Here is a 24,008-nt window from a genome sequence, read left to right on the forward strand (position 1 = left end):
AAAACATTTTTCAAAAAAAAGTTACAAAAGGACCGCTGATTAAATATAACCCATGAACAGTGGAAAAACTGTAGTAACCACGGGGTTATACTCCATAGTGGAAGTAAAAGAGTTAACCGGCCCGCAGGCTGTAATAGCTGGATTAAGAAGGTAGTCATGGCCGCGTATGTGGATGTGGAGCAGCTGTTGCCTAGTCAGGTTAGGGCTCATTCCACTAGGGCTCAGGCAGTGCATTGGCAGAGATTAGATTGTTGTCTCCTGTCTAGATTTGACGAGCTGTGACGTGGTCCTCTTTACATACTTTTCCAGGCATTATTGCCTAGATGAGCAGGCCCGGGAGGATGCAGCCTTCACATATGTGGTTTTGACCGGACCACAGGCATCCTCTCGCCCTATTCTGAAGTTGCTTTGGTACATCCCACTGGTTCTGGATCCACTTGTCTGAAAGTTAAGAAAGGAGAAATTACTACTTACCTGATAATTTCCTTTTCTTTAGTACAGACAGGTGGATCCACCTTCCCTAGACTAATGTTGTTGCACTCCTTGTCTGTGCTCAGTGGTTTCCTGTTGGCTGAGTATTGGAGTGGTTGTTTGTTAATAATCAAGTTTTGTTAGTTTGCCCACAGTTGGCTTTTGCAGAGAATACTGGCAGGCTGATGTTAGTACAGGGTTATATATACCATGATGTCAGCTTTGCTCCGTCTCCTTCTGCTGGTAGAGGTGCATAACCCACTGGTTTTGGATCCACTGGTCTGTACTAAAGAGAAGGAAATTTAATAGGTAAGTAATAATTTATCCTTTCAAGCTGTTGATGTGCTGGTGTCAATATACTACTTAAACTGTTGTCAAGTTCCTCTAAGGAAGTAGATTGGATGGAAGTTAAGGTTTATCTCATTGTCATATCTTTCCCAGGAAAAGAGACCTCTGTATCCAGGCTTTATGCTTGTAACTCATTAACATGCCCCTTATTAAGAAACTGTAGAAGAGAAAGGTTCGAAGTTGTTTTAGTTTTGGTCTCCCCCACTCCACCAGGAGGCTGTTTTCAGCATTCAACACCTGTAATCTGAAGAAATCTATTCCTGCATCAAGTCTATGCTTCTTTCATTTAATTTGGTGTTTCCTAGTTAAGAAAAGTTTAGCAGCTTCTCCTTTCATTATAAATTCCATCTGCAGCATTTTGGGGCTTAACTGGTAGATCAAATTTTATATTATAGGAGCAAAGCACAGATTTCTTAAATGCAAAATATTCAGTAGGTTTTTACATCTCTTTAATTGCATTCAGTTTAGCAAGACTAAGTTAAGAAGTGCTATGTGTACTTTTGCTTTCTTTATGGCTTTATTTAATAAAAGCTACATTTTGTGGGTTCTCGTCTTTCCCCCACCCCACAGGTGGAATATGTGTTTACAGATAAAACTGGAACCCTGACAGAGAACACTATGGAGTTTATAGAGTGCTGCATAGATGGGCACAGATACAAAGAGCCATTTTCGGAAGTTGATGGATTTGCTGTCACCGATGGGCCTGTTCGACATTATGGAAAAGCTAATAAGGTAAATATTTGTTTGGTTATCTTTTTTGGTTGTTTACAGAAAATGCTTTTCTGTTCTTGATCTGCACATGTCAAAATCTGACCTTTGCATGATGGAAACGTTTCTAGTTTCTGTGACATCGTGCAGAGACTGAGAGATGGCATTTGGTGGCCATGCTATGACGTATGGCTCAGAGCCCATCATTCCAGCTTCTCATTATGACCCCAGATCTTCTGTTCCACAGTTTTACTGCCATAGTAGACTTTGTATTCTCTTTGCTTATAAAAGTGTGTGGGAGAGAGACATTTCCGATTTCTGTACTCTGTTAAAGGAGATGTCTTGCCTAAATGTGCTTGTGTGTACCGTCTCTTTGTGTGTGTATTGGGTGCTTCTTGCTTAATAATCTGCATGTCTTTCTAGTCTCGGATGGAATTGCCACCTTTTGTTTAACACGTAGTCTTCCTTTATACGGAGCCCGGCCCTCAATAGTCTCTCTGTTTACATGTGATAAACGGGAACACAGAATGCATTGTCTTATGCTTTGCTCCAGTGCCGTAGCCAGAACTGGTTTTTTTTTGTTTTGTTTTTTTTTTTGGGGGGGGGCAAGGTTAACATGGGTGGGCAGGAGGCATACAGGTCTGAGCCTTATGAGTTATACTGGCATACATAAATAATGCCTTAGAGCAGTGATGGCTAACCTATGACACGCGTGTCAGAGGTGACACGCCGAGCCATTTTTGCTGACACGCGTAGCGTTTCGGAACTATCGATTTTTTTTTTTTTTTTTATCAGCTGTGCCGAGCCTTTTTTTTTTTCGGCTGCGCCAACCCTTTAAAATTAGTTTTTTAGTTTTTTAGTATCCCTCCAGCCCCCCCCCCCCCCCACAATGCCCCCGGGCGCAGGGAGGCGCATGCGGCGCAGCGACAGGCAGATAGGCAGGGCCGTGGTGAGGCTCACTTCACCACAGCCCAAAGAAAAAGATCGTGTTGAACGCGCTGATGCTCCTCCTCCTTCCTGCCTGTGCGGCCCCGGAAGTAAAGGTTGCCGGAGCCGCATGGGCAGGAAGGAGGTGAAGCATCAGTGCGTGCAGAAGAGGAGCATCGCTTGCACTTACGGGCCGCCGCGAATCTCAAATCGCAGCAGCCCGAGAAGAGGAAGAAGCCCGGTAGCAGGGCCGCTGCAGAGCCCATCCTGCGCGACCCGCGAAGAGGAGGCCCAGAGGTGAGAGAGAGGCTGAGGGTCTGTGTATGTGCGCACGTGTATGACATGAGTTGAGAGATTGTGTGTGAGAGTGAGGACCTGAATGTTTGCAGAGACTGCATGTGCTTGAGCAAGACAGCATGTGGGAGTGAGAGAGAGCCTGTGTGTGTGAGAGTCAGAAAGCATGTGCCAGTGAGAGCTGTGTGTGTGTGTGTGTGAGAGAAATGCATGTGAGAATGAGAACCTGACTGTGTGTTTGAGGGAAGAAGATGGAGAGAAAAGAAACAGAAAAAAAGACAATATAAAAGGAATTGGCAAAAAAAAAAATAAGAAAGGGAAGGTGGAAAAAATAAGAAAGGGAAGGTGGAAAAAAAAAAAAAAGCCTGTGACCAATCAATTAGAAAACTAAGATCAGACAGCAAAGGTTAAAAAAAATATATATATTTTTAGTGATTGGCACATGTAATCTTTGGGAATGTGCAAGAATAGTAACATCCCCAATAGTCATGTGGCAGCAGAGGAATGAGAGAGGTTCCGAGGTTGCTGGCAAAAGAGAGGGGGGTCTGCCTTTAGTGTGTGCATGTGAATTAATGGGACTCTGCCTGGGGGTGTATGTGTGTGAATGCATAGGTGCCTGCCTGGGGGTCTGTGTGTGTGAGAATGAATTGGTGCCTGCCTGGAGGATGGAGCAGGAGTGGTGTGAAAATGAATGGGAGCCTGCCTGGGGGTCAGTGTGAGAATGACTGGGAGCTTGCCTGTGTGTTTGTGTTTGTGTGAGAATGACTGGGAGCCTGCCTGGGTGTGTGTGTTTGTGTGTATGTGAGGGAGCCAGTGAGTGTGAGAGCATGAGTGTGTATGAGAAAATCCAGGGGAGTAAGAGTTTGTGTGGGAGGGGGGGTGGGGGGTGGAGGGGGAGAGAGTGTTTTAATTGAAGATTTAGCCGACGAAATTCAGCAACAAAAAAGTCACTAAGCAGGCAAGGTAAAGAATTATTTGTTTTTGCTTTATTAATAAATACAGAGCATATATTAAAATTATAACTTGTTATTAATTAGAGCTACAAATATCACAATTATGGATTTTTCTAGAAGTGACACACCACCCGAGTTATGCTCGGTTTTTTTTATGAATTTTGACACACTGAGCTCAAAAGGTTGGCCATCACTGCCTTAGATTATACCTGGCAAAGAATTTCTATGCATCATGAGTGAAACTTTACAATATTTTAACTTAATTATTTGAAGCACTTACCAACATTAAAAATGCAGCCTTAATCTGTATTAATTATATATTTATTGTAGTTTATAAATACACAAGACTATCAGGTAAAAAGCAGAGAACACAAACTTCAGATCCACTCAGTCATGTAATAAAATAAATATCAATGTATTCTTTCATAAATCCTCTTTCTAGAAAGGCAGAGATGATCATAACCACAATAAAATAGTAATAATCATAAGAAGGAGTGCACAGCAGAACTAGGGCAGTTCACATTAGAACCCAACATGCAAAAATAAAAATATTCAAATTCTGCTATCTCCTCAGCAAAACAAATCCTTCATTGCTAAACATTTTGAGGCAGATTTTTAAAAAGTACGCCCGCTCGTACTTTTGTTCGCGCAACCGGCACAAACAAAAGGACGCCGGATTTTATTAGATACGCGCGTATCTTTTAAAATCCGGGGTCGGCGTGCGCAAGGCTGCGCAAAATCGGCAGCCTGCGCAGAACCACGCCCGTGGCCCCGCCCACAGAACGCCCCCGATGCCGCGACACACCCCCGATAACACTCCGGCCGCGACAAGCCCCTGACACGCCCCCCCCCCAGGAAAGCCCCGGGACTTACGCGCGTCGGCAGCCTATGCAGTGTAGGCTTGGCGCACGCAGGGGGAGCTTGGGGCAGGTTTTTAGGGGGCACGAGCGTATCTTACGCATGTACCCCTTTGAAAATCTGCCCCTTTGTGATATTACACAAAAGAGTGCAAAAAACAAGACGTATTATTTTGCTATTCCATATAAACACAGCACTAACTCTCAGGTCCATTAGTTATGAAAAAGCAGCAATACAATATCAGGCCCTAGAATACTAATACACCACCTACTGGGCAAACAGAAAAAGCCAGGCTGCTACAAATCCCTACAGAGAAACTGTTGCGACCGTCTCTGCCCAACGTGTCTCCACTACACCCACCTTACCTCTTTGGCGACTCCCTCTTTGCCTGTTGGAAGTTTGGCTGCTGCAGCGTCATCGTGCCGTTCCCCTCCGGTGTCCCCGGACCTGCTAGACGCTGCATTCCGCCATGTTTCCCAGCAGCCTAAGGGCGCGTGTGTGGCGCGGCCCCGACTCAAGTACCAGCAATGGTGCGAACCTCAGGGGCGTCCCCCTGAGGTGACGTCATCTTCACTGGATATTTAAGGTCTCTGAAATCACTAACGAATCGAGTTAGCAAGGGCTTTCCTCCAAGTATCGGCGGATGGGATTTGCTCTCCGCATACGTTGCTACTCTGCCTCCTTGGACTTACCATAGGTACCCACTCTTCGGGAGCCTCGCTTTCTCTTTTGCTTTTCAGATCGCAGTCTGGAACCGGTACTCGCTCCTCGAGGGCCCATGTTCCTGGACCTGCTACTGAAAACCACTTCTGCCAGGAAGTCATTGCTGCCTACAACACCAGTGAGTTACCATCTCTCTCAGAGCTTTCCCTGGAACCAGGTACTCGCTCCTCGAGGGCCTATTTCATTCCAGCTCCTGGGCTGCTTCTAAGACACTATAGTGTGAGTGTTACCATCAAGGTTCTGTTCCTGAACTCTGCATACTCTGCCTACTCACTATATTCAGTTTCTCTACAGCTCAGTTATCCAGGGATCGCTGTTCCAGTATCTGAGGGACTACAGCCCAGCCGGGCACTTCCAGCTCACTACTGCCACCTCTGGTGGTTCGATATACTGTTTAATAAAAGATCTAGTGTGTGTCTGTCTCCATACTCTGAGCTTGACTGGTGGTCCCTCCCGGGATCTTCCCCCGGGGGCGTGGTCATCTGCCACCGGCCCAAGGATCCACCCACAACTACCATGAACACTAACAGAAACTACACGCTAGCCAAAATACTGCACTTCTGCCACACATGCGCAACTCATACAGACCCTTACCCAATACAGATATAAGGGACTACAAATTAGAAATAGAAACCGAAATAGCCTGAGAAACCAGATGCTGAGCAGTGGAAATATGAAGAGCAAAATACAAAAATATAAGAAATGCAGATTCCCAAAGATGGCAGATTCCAATCACTAAAAATTCAACATGTATCTATTTATTTATCCATCTATCTATTTCATTATTTATTTATCTATTTATTACTTTTGTTGTCTGATCTTTTCATTTTTCTAATCGGTTGGTCCTGGTGTCTTTTTCCATTTTCCCCTTGTCTTTCTCCTCTCTTCTCCCTTCCTCCCTTACACACCCACATCCCACACCTACCCACACCCCTCCCAGCCCCCTAATCTCCAAACGTTTCACACTCACCTCTCACTGCCCCCCAGTCTCACTACCAACCTTGTTCCTGCTCCTTCCCTTCTCCCTTCCCTTTCACAGCCTGCTTCCTTCACTTCCTGTAGCCTGTCACATCATCATCATCGTCGTCTTCAGCTTTCTGGAGGTAGTACAGGTGGTCTTCAGCCCGCAGGGTGGGGGGTGGAATCCCTGCAGGCAGATCTTGAACATGCTGCCACACTTCTGCTCCTGTGTCCACGGGTGGTGGGATCCCAGCGGACATGTCATCATGCCACTGCGGTTTTGCTTATGTGCCTACGGGGGATGGAATCTCCCGTGGACACGTCATCATTGTTTTGTTCATGATCCCCGCGGGTAGGTCATCACCGCTCTGCTGGGCAGCTCTGGGTATGCCCGAGTCCAAAGTGAGTGGGCCAAGGCCCACCTGTGGCTACGCCACTGCTTTTCTCCCTGAACTGGGATTGTAGGCTTCATTTTGTTCTTCTGCTTTATCAGAAAGGAAATGAAACAGTACCACAGAAGATAATCAAATTATGGCAGAACTGCTTTTCACACTGATGTCGCTGAACAGGAAGCTGTCTTTGTAGAGCAGACAATTAAAGGTGGTTTTAAATTAGAGCTAGGAAATATGGAGAGAAATAGACATCCAAAATGTGTTTCCTCATGGGTGCATGAGGTTCACTAGATTGTCAAATGAGGGGGAGGTTTTGCAATGGAGAGTAACCTTCCATGGGCTTCAGGGAATACGGAGGATAGATGGGGTAGATTATGCTTGGCATTCATTCCTTGTCCCAGCCCCAGTTGCTTGAAGCGTGGCTGGTCCTCATACTATGCCCCAGAGAATACCCACCAGGATTGAAACGTTTTATTTCCTATTTAATCTATCCTAGTTCTAAAAAGGTATTTCAAGTGTTGAAAATCCTCTGTCACTTGTTAAAACGTAATTGTTTGTGTATAGAAACATTAAATATGACAGCAGCTGGTAAGGCCCAGCTAGTCTACCTGTTTTTTCTTCTTACAATATCCAAGGTCCTAACATCATCACAACCAAGTATCCTTCAGACTTTTATGAATTCAGATGCCGTGTTTGCCTCCACCGTCTCCATAGGGAAGACTGTTCTACCACCCTTTCATTGAAGATGTATTTCTTTACTCCTGATTCTGTGCCCTTTTAGCCAGGTGTAAGAGCCCCTCATTTTAGAAAGACCTTTCCACTGAAAAAGCCTTTTCTTTTATGTATTCGTGCATTTAGAGGGAACATTTCAAAACCATTTATCAAGATATATCGCTCCCCCCTGAAGCTTGTACCTTCTGGTACCTGGAGTCTTGTATAGCAGTGGTCCCCAAACCCTGTCCTCAAGGGCCACAACCCAATCTGCTTTTCAGGGTTTATTTGCATGCACGACCTCCATTTATGCAAATAAACTGCATGCATATTCATTGTGGAAATCTTAAAAAGCCAACTGAGTGGAGACCCTCAGGACCATGTTCGGAGAATCCTGATGTATAGAGCACCCTGGCAGAATAAACTCCTCTTCTTTCTTTGCAAGTACCTTGCTGGCACAACTGGTTTTCTCCCTGAATGTAAAGCACCATCCAGGTACCTTGTTACATTAACTGGACAAGTCAGTAGAAGTCTCCTTTTATCTTGATCATTGTGTACTACTGTGTGAATCCCAAATACCTTCTTGGCCTGACAAATTTTCCTTCTCCAAGGATTCTCTTCTGCTTCTTGAGGGAACTTGTTCCTCTTTTAGCCTTGACCTTAGGACCTAAAATGTACTAGTGGCATGGAAGGCTTCTACTTTGCTTTCTCCTCTCTTACTCCTTGTAAAAGCAGTCTATAGACTTCTGTCTCTGTCTGTAGCTGTTTCCTTCCTCCTGCAGAAATGAACTTGTTAAAGCACTAAGGGACTATTGATAACTTCACCAGCACATTCCAGTATGTCAGTAATAGAAAGGGGAGTTCCTACAAATTCCACTTCCTGAACATACCCAGATCAGTCCAGACCAGTGGGTTTTGCATCCCTACCAGCAGATGGAGTCAGAGAAACAAACCTTTGATGCCATACTACATAACTGAGAGTGCCACCTGCAGTCCCTCAGTATTTCTCTGACTCAAGCAGCTGGTACAGTCTAGGTGTTAGTTTAAAAAAAAAAAAAAAGTAGTTAATTTTTGATATTTGATATCTTCGTGGGCCATCAGTCAGGTTGGAGCCGGGAAACGGGGGGGGGGGGGGGGGGTTTGAATACCCCTGATTGGGCTTTGTCTGTGACGACCCGGATAGTCTGATAGCCAGGAGATCTGGCTCCCTTGACCATCTGAGGCTCCCCCTCTCGGTCACTACTGATCCTGTCAGGAAAGAATTTCTTCAGTTTTTTCTTTTTCATGAAAAAAATAAAAATAAAGATTTTTTTTCTGCAGGGAAGGCTGTCTTCAGTCATCTGTGGTGGGCCTGGACATCGGGGGCTGTTGGCCAGTGCTGAGGGGTGGAGGAGTTGCCTTTGTGCAGGTTCACCGGCAGCCCCAGGCTCCAGGTGCATGTGGTAAGCGGCGCCAACATAGGCTTGGGGGAGGGGGCCGCGGTGCGATCATTCTTTCCCTCGCTGTTTTTGTAGGTGGGCCGGTTGGCGACCACAATCTAGTGAGTGCGCCGGTGGGAGTGGGTGTTCGGTGTGGCTGCGGTCCCGAGGTCGGAGCTTGTCAGCGGCCTAGTGGGTGGTGCACCATGTGGCACGTGAAGGCCCTAATAACGCTAAAGCAGAAAATGGCCACTTGGCGCGCTTGTGGCTCCTCTGCAGCACGGCTAGACGCCCGGTCCCTCTGCCCGGATTGCAGATCGGGGCAAGAGGGCTCTTCGGGGAGGGAAACCAGACCTCCATTCGGCCGGGCCCATTTCTGCTCCTGCTGAGGAGGAAGCTCAGGATGTCATGGCTGGAGATGCGATTTCCCATCCCCGCCCTTTCCCCGGCCCTTTCCCCGGCCCTGCTGCCCCTCTGATAAGAAACCCAAGAGAGCCTCACAGGGAGCTAGTGATATCCTTTGCCGCGGCTCACCTGCCTCCCTGCCGGTCATCCCGACCTCGTCGGCGCCGCCCCACCTGGGACCCAAGCCCCGCCGACCAGCGCAGCCCCAGCCTCGGCCGCTCAACGCCCCGATCCGCCAGCCCTGCGATCGGACCACGTGGGACCTGCACAACCAATCAGAGGCCTGTAACAGGCTAAAGGAACTGACGCCCGAAATAAATAAATAAATAAGGTAAGCCCTTTAAATCGGGGCTCCTTGTTCCGGCCAGCCCTTTGCCGCGGCTCACCTGCCTCCCTGCCGGTCATCCCGACCTCGTCGGCGCCGCCCCGCCTGGGACCCAAGCCCCGCCGACCAGCGCAGCACCAGCCTCTCAGCCAATCAGAAGGCATCTATTATCCCTTTAAATTTAAGCCTCTACTGGCGGCGTCGCACGCCAGGCGTCGCGCGCCCGAAGGAGCGCGACCTAAGGGGCCTGCCCCTTAGCGCGCCCCTTGGAGAGCCCCAGGACCAGGTCCAACCCTCTACGCAGAAGCCACACACCGACCGAGGTGCCATCCCAACTCCGCCACGTAAGGTGAAACGTCTACACTAACTCTGTTCACTATAGGGAGCATAGCGAGTACCCTCGCTACTAACCAGAAAAAGTGACAAACTCCTCCACTCGTCGTTAGCTCACCAGCACTCAAACAAGTCACGAATCCGAGAAACCAATATAAATTCTGCTTAAGTCTTAGCGACCTCCAGAATAGGAGCTCTATCAACATTTGATCAAACAATCACCCACGCATACGGAGGACAGAGCACCCATCCAAGCAATCCAACAAGCTTACAGACACCCTTTCAGCAAACATCCAAACCGCCCTTCAATCAGACAGACACCTTCTTTCATCCATCCTCAGACATTTCCCTTATTCATACAGACTCTCACCAGTCCGTATCCAGTCCCAACCAAAATATTTATCAGACTAAACCTCTTCCAAAACTTCATTCATCATGTTCACTTACAACATCCCAATCATTTACAACCAAAGGAGAATCTCCTTACCTAACTCTACCAACGTCTTACAAAAAAGAATTATTCCAATCATGACGTCACCTTTGAACCAACTTCTAGGCCTCACGCTACTCTCAGTAACCCTCCTCAATGCACAATCTCTAACGAAAAAGACACACATCCTCAATGATTACCTCCTGGACGCCAACCCAGACATCTGTGCCATCACAGAAACCTGGTTAAAAAACTCGGACATTGCCTTAACCAACCAACTACCTATCCAGGTATATGACATTTTCACCTTCCACAGACACAAAAAAAGAGGAGGCGGACTTCTTCTAGCTTCCAAGAAAGAACTCAGACTGACCGCCCACACCATTAAGACTGAGCCCAAATTGGAACTAGGATTAGTCAAGTCAAAACTTCTACAAATTTTGTTGGTCTACACCCCTCCAGGAGTTCTAGAAACCGACCCTTCACCCCTCACAGAATCCATAGCGAAACATATTAACTTAGACCTACCAACTATGATTATGGGTGATTTCAACCTCCATACAGACGCTCTACCCCGATCTGCGAACTGCGAAGCCTTCCTCACCACCCTTACTGCAATGGGATTCTCTCAGACTATCAACAGCCCCACACACAAAGCTGGTCACACCCTGGATTTAATATTCATTAACTCTAAATTCACGTGCACTGTAGACCCTACATGTACCCCAATCCCTTGGTCAGATCATTTCTTGATAGAATCTTCATTCGCCACATACAAACAGACACACACTTCTCCGCACCTTTCCACCATTCAATTCAGGAAATCATGTCCATCTGATATACTCAGCGAGCAGCTCTCCAAGGAACTCTCCAACCTGGACCTATCTAATCCCGACTCAGCCCTATCTTCCTGGCAAAAAATTACTGAAGTAGTTGCAAACAAATGGTGCCCAATAACCTCCAAAACAATCAATCCAAAAAAAAAGGGAAATCAACCCTGGTTCAGCACCGAACTAAAACAGATGAAACAAGACTTACGCCATAAAGAAAATAGATGGCGAAAAACCCCCAATTCAACTACCCTTTCAGCATACAAGGGACTCTTACATCGCTATAGAACCTGCATTCTACAAAAAAAGAAGGAATACTACGCCAACAAAATACACCACTACCAGTACGACGCCCAGGCCCTATTTGCTTACGTAACACAAATAACCAAATCAACCCCGCCACCTATTCCAGATGAACAAGCGCTATCCAAGGCTAATGAACTCGCCACATTTTTTCAACTGAAGATTCTAAATACTCTCGCTCTCCTTCCTCCAAATACAACACCTCTCAAATCAGACGAGAATTTCAATTCCTTTTTTAAACCCAAGTTGGACAGCTTCGAATTAATCTCCACTAAAGAGATTGAATCCCTTCTAAAAGACAGAAACCATCTAGTCATCTGGCTGATAATATCCCATCGCGACTCCTGCTTCTCATCCCAAACACGATCTCAGGACCTCTAACAAATATTATTAACAGCCTTCTAACTCAAGGAAGCTACCCAGACAGCCTAAAAACTGCTTCTCTTAAGCCCCTCCTCAAGAAACACAATCTAGACCCTAATGTATTAGCCAACTTTAGACCCATCTCCAATCTACCATTCGTTGCCAAACTTACTGAGAAACTGGTAAACACCCAGCTTTCAGAATATCTAGAGGACCATAAGATCCTATACCCTTTGCAATACGGTTTCCGGAAATCACGCAACACGGAGACCCTCCTCATTTCGCTTACAGACCATATTTTAATGGGGTTAGACAAAGGACATTCCTTCTTATTAGTTCTGTTAGACATTTCGGCGGCATTTGACACCGTCAATCACGCCATCCTTCTGGATCGCCTAGAGGATATCGGCATCTCCGGATCAGCCCACAACTGGTTCAAGTCCTTCCTCAGCAATAGGTCTTTCAAAGTCAAAATCAATAACAAGGAGTCACCTCTAACAAAATCTTCACTTGGCGTACCACAAGGATCATCCTTATCTCCAACCCTCTTTAATATATACCTCCTCCTCCCTGCAAACTACTTACAGATCTCAACCTAATTCACTATCTGTACTTAGACGACGTACAGATTTTAATCCCTATAACAGAATCAATCTCAAAAGCTCTCATCTATTGGAATAACTGCCTTCTATCCATTACTAATCTACTCAACAGCTTAAACTTGGTCCTCAATGCCTCAAAGACGGAGCTTCTCCTCATCTCTTCAAATGAAAACAATCTTCCTCCACCTTCACCACACAATGCTCACATTACCTGCACGCACGTGAGAGACCTTGGGGCAATAATAGACAATCGACTAAACCTTAAAAAAATGGTCAACACAACTACCAAAGACAGCTTCTACAGACTTCTGGTATTGAAACGACTTAGACCACTATTATTTTTCCAAGACTTCAGGACAGTCCTCCAGGCACTACTGTTCGCCAAAATAGATTACTGCAGTGCCCTCTTCCTAGGCCTCCCCAAATCTACCACCAAACCACTGCAGATGTTACAAAATGCGGCAGCGAGACTGCTGACCAACACCAGCCGCAGTGAACACATCTCCCCCATCCTCAGAAACCTACATTGGTTACCAGTAAATTTCAGAATCCTGTACAAATCTATTACCCTAATACACAAATCCATCCATCAAGAACTCCAACTCGACCTGGAAATCCCTTTCCAACTCCACTCCTCCAACAGACCAACGAGAGATATTCACAAAGGCACTCTGAAATGTCCCCCTACTAAAGCCACACGCCTCTCTATGACCAAAGACAGAGCTTTTTCAATAGCAGGCCCATCTATCTGGAATAGCATCCCAGCAAATCTCAGATTGGAACCCTGCCTCTTAACCTTCAGAAAAAGACTAAAGACGTGGCTCTTTCACCAAGCCTTCCCAGATCCACCTGATAATCAATAGCTCGAGCCCCACTTCATACAAGACCTTTGACACACTACCTCCTGAACAATGGACACTGGCACGTTCCAGGTTAAAGCATAAGCTCTAACCCGTTAAATTATTCATATCACGTTATATTTATTCTACCTGCTTATATTTATTCTACCTGCTTTTGCTTTTATCTTCCTTCCAGCTTGTTTTAAGCTCCCAAGTTTCCATTCCTTGTTGATTGTAACTTTGACTTATTCCTTTTCCTTTGTTATCCATTGTTTACCATAATTGTTACATCAGTTTACCCTTGTTAAAATGTAAACCGATCTGATATGGTTATCTACTATGAAGGTCGGTATAAAACACTGTTAAATAAATAAATAAATAAAATAAATAAATATCCTACAGCGTCTGGGGTTGCATCGGGCCAACGAACTCCCAGGAATGGTGAGGATTCAGATCACTCGCAGCAAGACCTAGATCTGGATGCTACACCAATCCCTGATGTGAATGGCTCCAAGGATGACCCTGATCCTGATGACTTTCCAGTGCCTGAAGGGGATGATGGTGAGTTTAAGACGGGAAGAGCTACGGCCTATGATTCTTCAGGTCTTGGAGAAGTTAGGCATTAAGGTCACTAAGGAGTCTGATAATGAAGGGGTCAGTCTGGTCCTGGATGGGCTTAGAGGGCCCACAAGTGCCTTTCCTTTGCCGAAGAAGATCCGGAAGCTGGTGAACAGGGAGTGGGACTTCCCGGACGCGGGTCTGAAGGTGGGCAGTGATGGCTAAGCTTTATCCCTTGATGGAGGAAACCCTTGACTTGCTGAAGGTTCCAAAGGTGGACGTGGCTGTTTGGCTGTTACCAAGAAGATGACAATTCCGGTGGCGGGGGCAGCCGCCCTGAAATATGTTCAGGACCGCAGGCTGTTTGAGGTCTCTGCGTTGTCTTTGAGTGGCGGTATGTACCAGCTTGATGCAGAAGGGCCTGTCTGTGCTGGGTTCAGAAGGCTCCAGCTCGTACGGTGGTTCCCTACAGGCAGCTGTCTAAAAGCTGGGATCGCTTATGTGGCAGATGCACTGTATGACTTGGTGCGTAAGTTGGCTCGTAGCATGGTCTTGTCGGTGGCGGCTTGTAGACTTCTGTGGCTGTGTAATTTGTCCAGCTTTTACAAGGAGTGGGAAAGGATTACCCTGGACTTCTGGGATCTGGAGGGTAATACAAGAGGGCTACGCTCTAGACTTTCTTGCCCGGTAAGGGAGGCTTTTGTGGAGTCTCATGTGGTCTCCCACAGCAAGTGGGAGGTGTATTGGGGACTCTGCAGAGGCTGCTTGACCTAAAAGCCATGTTCCCATCCCGTTGTCAGAGCAGGGACAGGGAAGGTACTCCATGTACTTTGTGGTGCCCAAAAAAGAGGGCTCTTTTCGGCCCATTCTCAACCCTTTGGGTTCTGCGCTTTCGCATGGAGATGCTATGTACCATAGTAGCATCATTGAGCAAAGGAGAGTTTTGGCCTCCCTAGTTTTAACGGAGGCGTACCTGCACATTCCCATCCGGAGGGATCATCAGAAATTTCTTCGTTTCATGGTGTTCGGTCAGCACTTTCAGTTCCAGGCCTTCCCTTTCAGTCTGGTGACGGCACCATTCATGTTCACCAAAGTCATGGTGGTGGTGGCGGCCCTTTGCAAGGAAGGAATTTTGGTTCGTCCATATCTGAATGATTGGCTGATTCAAACAAAGTCCATAACACAACATAAGAACATGCCATACTGGGTCAGACCAAGGGTCCATCAAGCCCAGCTTCCTGTTTAAAACAGTAGCCAATCCAGGCCATAAGAACCTGGCAAGTACCCAAAAACTAAGTCTATTCCATGTTACAGTTGCTAGTAATAGCAGTGGCTATTTTCTAAGTCAACTTAATAGCAGGTAATGGACTTCTCCAAGAACTTATCCAATCTTTTTTTAAACACAGCTATACTAACTGCACTAACCACACCCTCTGGCAACAAATTCTAGAGTTTAATTGTGCGTTGAGTAGAAAAGAACTTTCTCCGATTAGTTTTAAATGTGCCACATGCTAACTTCATGGAGTGCCCCCTAGTCTTTCTATTATCCGAAAGAGTAAATAACCGATTCACATCTACCCGTTCTAGACCTCTCGTGATTTTCAACACATCTATCATATCCCCCATCAGCCATCTATTCTCCAAGCTGAAAAGTCCTAAACTCTTTAGTCTCTCCTCATAGGAGAGCTGTTCCATTCCCCTTATCATTTTGGTAGCCCTTCTCTGTACCTTCTCCATCGTAATTATATCTTTTTTGAGATGCGGTGACCAGAATTGTACACAGTATTCAAGGTGCGGTCTCACCATGGAGCGATACAGAGGCATTATGACATTTTCCATTTTATTCACCATTCCTTTTCTAATAATTCCAAACATTCTGTTTGCTTTTTTGACTACCACAGCACACTGAACCAACGATTTCAATGTGTTATCCACTATGACGCCTAGATCTTTCTTGGGTTGTAGCACCTAATATGGAACCTAACATTGTGTAACTATAGCATGGGTTATTTTTCCCTATATGCATCACCTTGCACTTATCCACATTAAATTTCATCTTCCATTTTAATGCCCAATTTTCCACTCTCACAAGTGCTTCCTGCAATTTATCACAATCTGCTTGTGATTTAACTACTCTGAACAATTTTGTATCATCTGCAAATTTGATTATCTCACTCGTCATATTTCTTTCCAGATCATTTATAAATATATTGAAAAGTAAGGGTCCCAATACAAATCCCTGAGGCACTCCACTGCCCACTCCCTTCCACTGAGAAAATTGTCCATTTAATCCTACTCTCTGTTTCCTGTCTTTTAGCCAGTTTGCAATCCACGAAAGGACATCGCCACCTATCCCATGACTTTTTACTTTTCCTAGAAGCCTCTCATGAGGAACTTTGTCAAACACCTTCTGAAAATCCAAGTATACTACATCTACCGGTTCACCTTTATCCACATGTTTATTAATTCCTTCAAAAAAGTGAAGCAGATTTGTGAGGCAAGACTTGCCTTGGGTAAAGCCATGCTGACTTTGTTCCATTAAACCATGTCTTTCTATATGTTCTGTGATTTTGATGTTTAGAACACTTTCCACTATTTTTCCTGGCACTGAAGTCAGGCTAACCGGTCTGTAGTTTCCTGGATCGCCCCTGGAGCCTTTTTTAAATATGGGGGTTACATTTGCTATCCTCTGCAGAGGATGTTTGAGGTCCTCCAGTCTTCAGGTACAATGGATGATTTTAATGATAGGTTACAAATTTTTACTAATAGGTCTGAAATTTCATTTTTTAGTTCCTTCAGAACTCTGGGGTGTATACCATCCGGTCCAGGTGATTTACTACTCTTCAGTTTGTCAGTCAGGTCTACCACATCTTCTAGGTTCACCGTGATTTGATTCAGTCCCTCTGAATTATTACTTATGAAAACCTTCTCCAGTACAGGTACCCCCCAACATCCTCTTCAGTAAACACCGAAGCAAAGAAATCATTTAATCTTTCCGCAATGGCCTTATCTTCTGAGGCAGTCCCAGAGAGGTTCCTTCTTCTGTTCCTGTGCAGATAAGACTCTTAAATTTCTTCTGGGGGATAAAAGACTCTTAATTTTCTGGGGTGCTCTTCTGAGGGAAAAAAGAAAAAAACAAAAAAAAAACCCTGCTTGTTTTCTTTCACTATTCTTCTAATTGCTTTGTGCTGCACTAAAATCTGGGCTCTCTGAGCAGTAGAACTTCTGTGTTTTATACCTTTCTCTAGGTCTGTTATTATACAATAATTGTAATTGTTGCTTGCAAACTGTTATTTTTAAGATCCAGTATACCTGCTTTTCTATTATTGTATAGCTGTTCTTTAATAATCTGGTTAATATTGGCACAGAAGTGCTGAGGGGGTCCTTTAATAGGTAAGAACTAGAAGTTTCCTAAGGTGTCCAGTTAAGGCCAGTTTGGGTGTGGCAGAGAAGGTAAATAGTGACCTGGCTGGGCATTGCAGACTACTTGAGGCAGTCCCAGAGAGGTTCCTTCTTCTGTTCCTGTGCAGATAAGACTCTTAAATTTCTTCTGGGGGATAAAAGACTCTTAATTTTCTGGGGTGCTCTTCTGAGGGAAAAAAGAAAAAAACAAAAAAAAAACCCTGCTTGTTTTCTTTCACTATTCTTCTAATTGCTTTGTGCTGCAGTAAAATCTGGGCTCTCTGAGCAGTAGAACTTCTGTGTTTTATACCTTTCTCTAGGTCTGTTATTATACAATAATTGTAATTGTTGCTTGCAAACTGTTATTTTTAAGATCCAGTATACCTGCTTTTCTATTATTGTATAGCTGTTCTTTAATAATCTGGTTAATATTGGCACAGAAGTGCTGAGGGGGTCCTTTAATAGGTAAGAACTAGAAGTTTCCTAAGGTGTCCAGTTAAGGCCAGTTTGGGTGTGGCAGAGAAGGTAAATAGTGACCTGGCTGGGCATTGCAGACTACTTGAGGCAGTCCCAGAGAGGTTCCTTCTTCTGTTCCTGTGCAGATAAGACTCTTAAATTTCTTCTGGGGGATAAAAGACTCTTAATTTTCTGGGGTGCTCTTCTGAGGGAAAAAAGAAAAAAACAAAAAAAAAACCCTGCTTGTTTTCTTTCACTATTCTTCTAATTGCTTTGTGCTGCACTAAAATCTGGGCTCTCTGAGCAGTAGAACTTCTGTGTTTTATACCTTTCTCTAGGTCTGTTATTATACAATAATTGTAATTGTTGCTTGCAAACTGTTATTTTTAAGATCCAGTATACCTGCTTTTCTATTATTGTATAGCTGTTCTTTAATAATCTGGTTAATATTGGCACAGAAGTGCTGAGGGGGTCCTTTAATAGCTAAAGGACTAATAAAGTTCCAGAAAGTGTCCTGCTTGTCCCAGGTTCAACTGTTTCCCTCCCACCCTACCCCTGTACCCACCCACCCCTGGGATTAGATTACTAATATAGACTGTCTAAATTAGCATTAGCAACAAGATCAATTAGTAAGTTAACAGCTAAGGACATACCAATCCAAAACTTAACCAATATGAGAACTATCCAATGCAACTGTTGTAGTGCCTTTATTCTGAGGGAAAGCATCTGGAGACTTGGAGCTTGCCCGATCTGTGCACAGCTCTCTTCTTTGAAAACGGAGCTGACTGAGGTTAAAGCTCAATTAGCTTCAATTAAAAGAATTACACCCATATTGCATTACTCAGAAAATAATTCCCCAACACCAAAGAATAACCAGGAGTCAAGAAAAAGAAATACAGTAGACTCAGGTAGGATAACACATGTGTCCCACAGTCACCCATTCTTGACAGATGGGAAGCCAACAAGTATACCCCCCCACTCAATCAGTTCATCAAGTAAATCATTAAAAAACAGGATCACAGTGGGCTCTGGTAGAATTAGACCTGTAACAAGGAGACACACACAGTATCAAATGCAACAAGAACATAAAGCCCTCCCTATATTAACTGAAGAAATTCTAGAGAAAAACATTGAGATGGATAACTCTGTCATCAATGGCACAACTGCAAAAGGAACGAGTAAAGTGAATAACAAATCTCAACTAAAGTCTCATAAGGAGTACAGGAAAAGCAATAACCGTAAAGAGAGTTCCTGGAAAGCTATGACTACAAATGCTCATAGTTTGGGAAATAAAATCCCAGATCTGCAGGCCCTAATGACAGAGGCAGAACTGGACATCGTTGCTATCACAGAGACATGGTTCACAGAATCTCATGATTGGGATACGGCAATACCAGGCTATAATTTGTTAAGGAAGGCCAGAGTGGATAGAAAAGGGGGAGGTGTGGCTCTTTATGTCAGAAATAATATCCAAGCATCTGAGCTGCAAGGAAGTTGGGGCAAGGAAGAAGCACTATGGGTAGACCTAAAAACAGATGATGGAGCATCCATTTATATTGGAGTGGTTTACAGGCCTCCAAACCAAAAGGAAGAGCTGGACAGAGATCTGGTTGAAGACATCCATAAGATAGGTAAGAAAGGGGAAGTGGTGATAATTGGTGACTTTAATATGCCAGATGTAGACTGGAAAATCCCATCTACAGAATCTAAAAACAGTAGAGCAATACTGGATGCCATGCAAGTATCTTTGTTCAAACAAATGGTATTGGAACCCACGAGAGAAGGAACTATTCTCGACTTAGTGCTCAATAATGGAGAAATTGTCTCTGATGTCAAGGTGGGCGCCCACCTCAGCACCAGTGATCATCAAACGGTATGGTTTAATATCACTAAAAGAATATGGAAAAGGAGCACAAAGACCAGAGTTTTACAGTTCAAAAACACAGACTTTGAGGAAATGGGGAAGTACCTAGAGGAAGAACTAAATGGATGGGAAAATGAGAGAGATGTGGATCAACAGTGGACCAATCTAAAAGGAGCAATCGCCAAGGCAACTGCTCTATATGTTAGAAATGTAAAGAAAAGCAAAAGAAAAATGAAACCTATCTGGTTCTCAAAGGAGGTGGCTGACAAAATTAAAGCTAAAAGAACTGCATACAAGAAATACAAAAGATCCCAAAGGAAGGACCACAAAGAAGAATATTTGTATCAACTGAGGGAGACAAAGAAATTAATCAAGTTGGCAAAAAGTCAAGCAGAAGAGAGGATTGCCAAGGAGATAAAATATGGTGACAAAACATTTTTCAGATACATCAGCGAAAAGAGAAAGGTCCAAAGTGGTATAGTGAAATTGAAAGGTGGAAATGATCAATGTGTGGAGGGAGACGAAGAAATGGCAGAAATATTAAACGAATACTTCAGCTCTGTGTTCACTAAAGAAGACCCTGGAGAAGGACCATCTCTACACAACAAGAAACTGGAGGGAAGCGGAACAGAGGAAAATCCATTTACAGTAGATAATGTATGGGAAGAGCTAAGAATCTGAAAGTGGACAAAGCCATGGGGCCTGATGGGATTCATCCAAGGATATTGAGGGAGCTCAGAGATGTGCTGGCGGGACCGCTGTGCGACCTGTTCAATAGATCCCTAGAAACGGGAGTGGTGCCGAGTGATTGGAGAAGAGTGGTGGTGGTCCCGCTTCACAAGAGTGGGAACAGAGAGGAGGCTGGTAACTACAGACCGGTTAGCCTCACTTCAGTGGTGGGAAAAGTAATGGAGTCACTGTTGAAAGAGAGAATAGTGAACTATCTACAGTCCGGAGAATTGATGGACCAGAGGCAGCATGGATTCACCAGAGGAAGATCCTGTCAGACAAATCTGATTGACTTTTTTGACTGGGTAACCAAGGAATTGGATAGAGGAAGAGCGCTCGATATCATATACTTGGATTTCAGCAAAGCTTTTGATACGGTTCCGCACAGGAGACTGGTGAATAAAACGAGAAGCTTGGGAGTGAGTGCCGAGGTGGTGACCTGGATTGCAAATTGGTTGACGGACAGAAGACAATGTGTGATGGTAAATGGAACCTTCTCTGAAGAGAGAGCGGTTTTAAGTGGTGTACCGCAAGGATCGGTGTTGGGACCGGTCCTGTTCAATATCTTTGTGAGCGACATTGCGGACGGGATAGAAGGTAAGGTTTGTCTTTTTGCGGATGACACTAAGATCTGCAACAGAGTGGACACGCCGGAAGGAGTGGAGAGAATGAGACGGGATCTAAGGAAACTGGAAGAGTGGTCGAAGATATGGCAGCTGAGATTCAATGCCAAGAAGTGCAAAGTCATGCATATGGGGAGTGGAAATCCAAATGAACTGTATTCGATGGGGGGGGAAAGGCTGATGTGCACGGAGCAGGAGAGGGACCTTGGGGTGATGGTGTCTAATGATCTGAAGTCGGCGAAACAATGCGACAAGGCGATAGCTAAAGCCAGAAGAATGCTGGGCTGCATAGAGAGAGGAATATCGAGTAAGAAAAGGGAAGTGATTATTCCCTTGTACAGGTCCTTGGTGAGGCCTCACCTGGAGTACTGTGTTCAGTTCTGGAGACCGTACCTTCAAAAAGACAAAGACAAGATGGAGGCGGTACAGAGAAGGGCGACCAGGAAGGTGGAGGATCTTCATCGGATGACGTACGAGGAGAGATTGAAGAATCTAAATATGTACACCCTGGAGGAAAGGAGGAGCAGAGGTGATATGATACAGACTTTCAGATACTTGAAAGGTGTTAATGATCAAAAGACAACGACAAACCTTTTCCTAAGGAAAAAAATCAGCAGAACCAGGGGTCACGATTTGAAGCTCCAGGGAGGAAGATTCAGAACCAATGTCAGGAAGTATTTCTTCACGGAGAGGGTGGTGGATGCCTGGAATGCCCTTCCGGAGGATGTGGTGAAGACCAGAACTGTGAAGGACTTCAAAGGGGCGTGGGATAAACACTGTGGATCCATAAAGTCAAGAGGCTGCCAATGAAGAGTGGGTGACTCGCCAGAATGATGGCTACTGCCTGGAGTCAATACCCTTATTAAATAAACATACACAGGCTTGACTCCAACATCGCTCTAAGCTTCAACAGCAAGAGGAAATGTGGAAAAAGGGATTCACACTCACAAAGAGGGGAGTAGCTGGCTTGTTACGGCGGTTACTATCCCAAATCAAATAAGCCTGATACTTCACTTTCAATGCATATATAGCATAGTTCTCTGATTCAACGGCAGGGGAGAAGAAAAACTGATACTTCACACATCCAGCAGAGCTCTCTGCTTCAACGGCAGGGGAGAAGAAAAGAGGGTTCGCACTCACAAAGCGGGGAGTAGCTGGCTTGTTACGGCGGTTACTACCCCAAACCAAATGGGCCTGATACTTCACTTTCGATGCACATCCAGCATGGCTCTATGCTTCAACGGCATGGGAGAAGACTTATACGTCACGCATATCCAGCATAGCTCCCTGCTTCAACGGCAGGGGAGAAGAAAAACAACCAATAAGGGCTAATAACATAGTCTGGGTAAAACAAATAAGCATGGGTGCAGCTTGCTTATTGCGGCGGCTACTACCCCAAACTAATCAAGCTAGATATTTCACTTGGATGCAGCTCCATCACTGCTCTCTACATTAAAGGTGGGGATGGAAGGGAAATAGAACCAAGAGCTAAGAGAAACAGATAAGTATGAGAGAAAATATGTGTGAAGCTTGCTGGGCAGACTAGATGGGCCATTTGGTCTTCTTCTGCCGTCATTTCTATGTTTCTATGTAAGTGCCCCTTTAACCCCTCGATCATCTAACAGTCCAACTGACTCCCTCACAGGCTTTCTGCTTCGGTATATTTAAAAAAGTTTTTACTGTGAGTTTTTGCCTCTACAGCCAACTTCTTTTCAACTCTCTTAGCCTATCTTATCAAAGTCTTACATTTAATTTGCCAACGTTTATGCATTATCCTATTTTCTTCTGTTGGATCCTTCTTCCAATTTTTGAATGAAGATCTTTTGGCTAAAATAGCTTCTTTCACCTCCCCTTTTAACCATGCCGGTAATCGTTTTGCCTTCTTTCCACCTTTCTTAATGTGTGAAATACATCTGGACTGTGCTTCTAGAATGGTATTTTTTAGCAATGACCATGCCTCTTGCACACTTTTTACTTTTGTAGCTGCTCCTTTCAGTTTTTTTCTAACAATTTTTCTCATTTTCTCAGTTTCCCTTTTGAAAGTTTAGCAGGAGAGCCGTGGATTTGCATACTGTTCCTCTTCCAGTCATTAATTCAAATTTGATCATATTATGATCACTCACTATTGCCAAGCGGCCCCACCACCGTTACCTCTCTCTCCAAATCCTGTGCTCCACTGAGCATTAGATCTAAAATTGCTCCCTCTCTCGTCGGTTCCTGAACCAATTGCTCCATAAAGCTATCATTTATTCCATCCAGGAACATTATCTCTCTAGCATGTCCCGATGATACATTTACCCAGTCAATATTAGGGTAATTGAAGTCTCCCATTATTACCGCACTACCAATTTGGTTAGCTTCCTTAATTTCTCTTAGCATTTCACTGTCCATCTCACCATCTTGACGAGGTGGACGGTATGCTCCTATCACTATAGTCTTCCCTGACACACAAGGGATTTCTACCCATAAAGATTCAATTTTGCATTTATTCTCATGCAGGATGTTTATCCTGTTGGACTCTATGCCATCCCAGACATAAAATGCCACACCGCCTCCCGGGTGCTCCTCTCTGTCATTGTGATATAATTTGTACCCCGGTATAGCACTGCCCCATTGGTTGTCCTCCTTCCACCATGTCTCTGAGATGCCAATTAAGTCTGTCATCATTCACTGCTATACATTCTAATTCTCCCATCTTACTTCTTAGACTTCTGGCATTAGCATACAAACATTTCAAAGTTTGTTTTTTGTTTGTATTTTCATTATGCTTTTTAATTGATAGGGATAAGTTAGAATTTTTAAGCTCAGGTGAGTTTTTAGTTACAGGCACTTGGACTACTTTTCTTATTATTGGAACCTCACTGTCGGGATGCCCTAATTCTAATGCATCATTAGTATCCTTTGAAGATACCTCTCTCCGAACCATGCACTGCTGAGCGACTGTCTGCTTTCCCCTTTGTTCTAGTTTAAAAGCTGCTCTATCTCCTTTTTAAAGGTTAGCGCCAGCAGTCTGGTTCCACCCTGGTTAAGGTGGAGCCCATCCCTTCGGAAGAGACTCCCCCCCCCCCCCCCCTTCCCCAAAAGGTTCCCCAGTTCCTAACAAAACTGAATCCCTCTTCCTTGCACCATCGTCTCATCCATGCATTGAGACTCTGGAGCTCTGCCTGCCTCTGGTGATCCAAA

The 24,008-nt window shown here is 44.7% G+C and overlaps 1 protein-coding gene across 4 annotated transcripts in view; it reads left to right on the top strand.

The window, feature by feature from the left end:
* Window positions 1-24,008, top strand: part of ATP11C (ATPase phospholipid transporting 11C) — a 365,103-nt gene that overhangs the window by 206,339 nt on the left and 134,756 nt on the right. For all 4 annotated transcript variants that reach the window (XM_029607769.1, XM_029607770.1, XM_029607772.1 and 1 more), the window contains one exon: window positions 1,390-1,551. In XM_029607769.1, coding sequence (XP_029463629.1) covers window positions 1,390-1,551 — 162 coding nt within the window. The remainder of the gene's footprint in view (window positions 1-1,389; window positions 1,552-24,008) is intronic.

The sequence above is a fragment of the Rhinatrema bivittatum genome, chromosome 6, assembly GCF_901001135.1.
Source record: "Rhinatrema bivittatum chromosome 6, aRhiBiv1.1, whole genome shotgun sequence".
NCBI lineage: Eukaryota > Metazoa > Chordata > Amphibia > Gymnophiona > Rhinatrematidae > Rhinatrema > Rhinatrema bivittatum.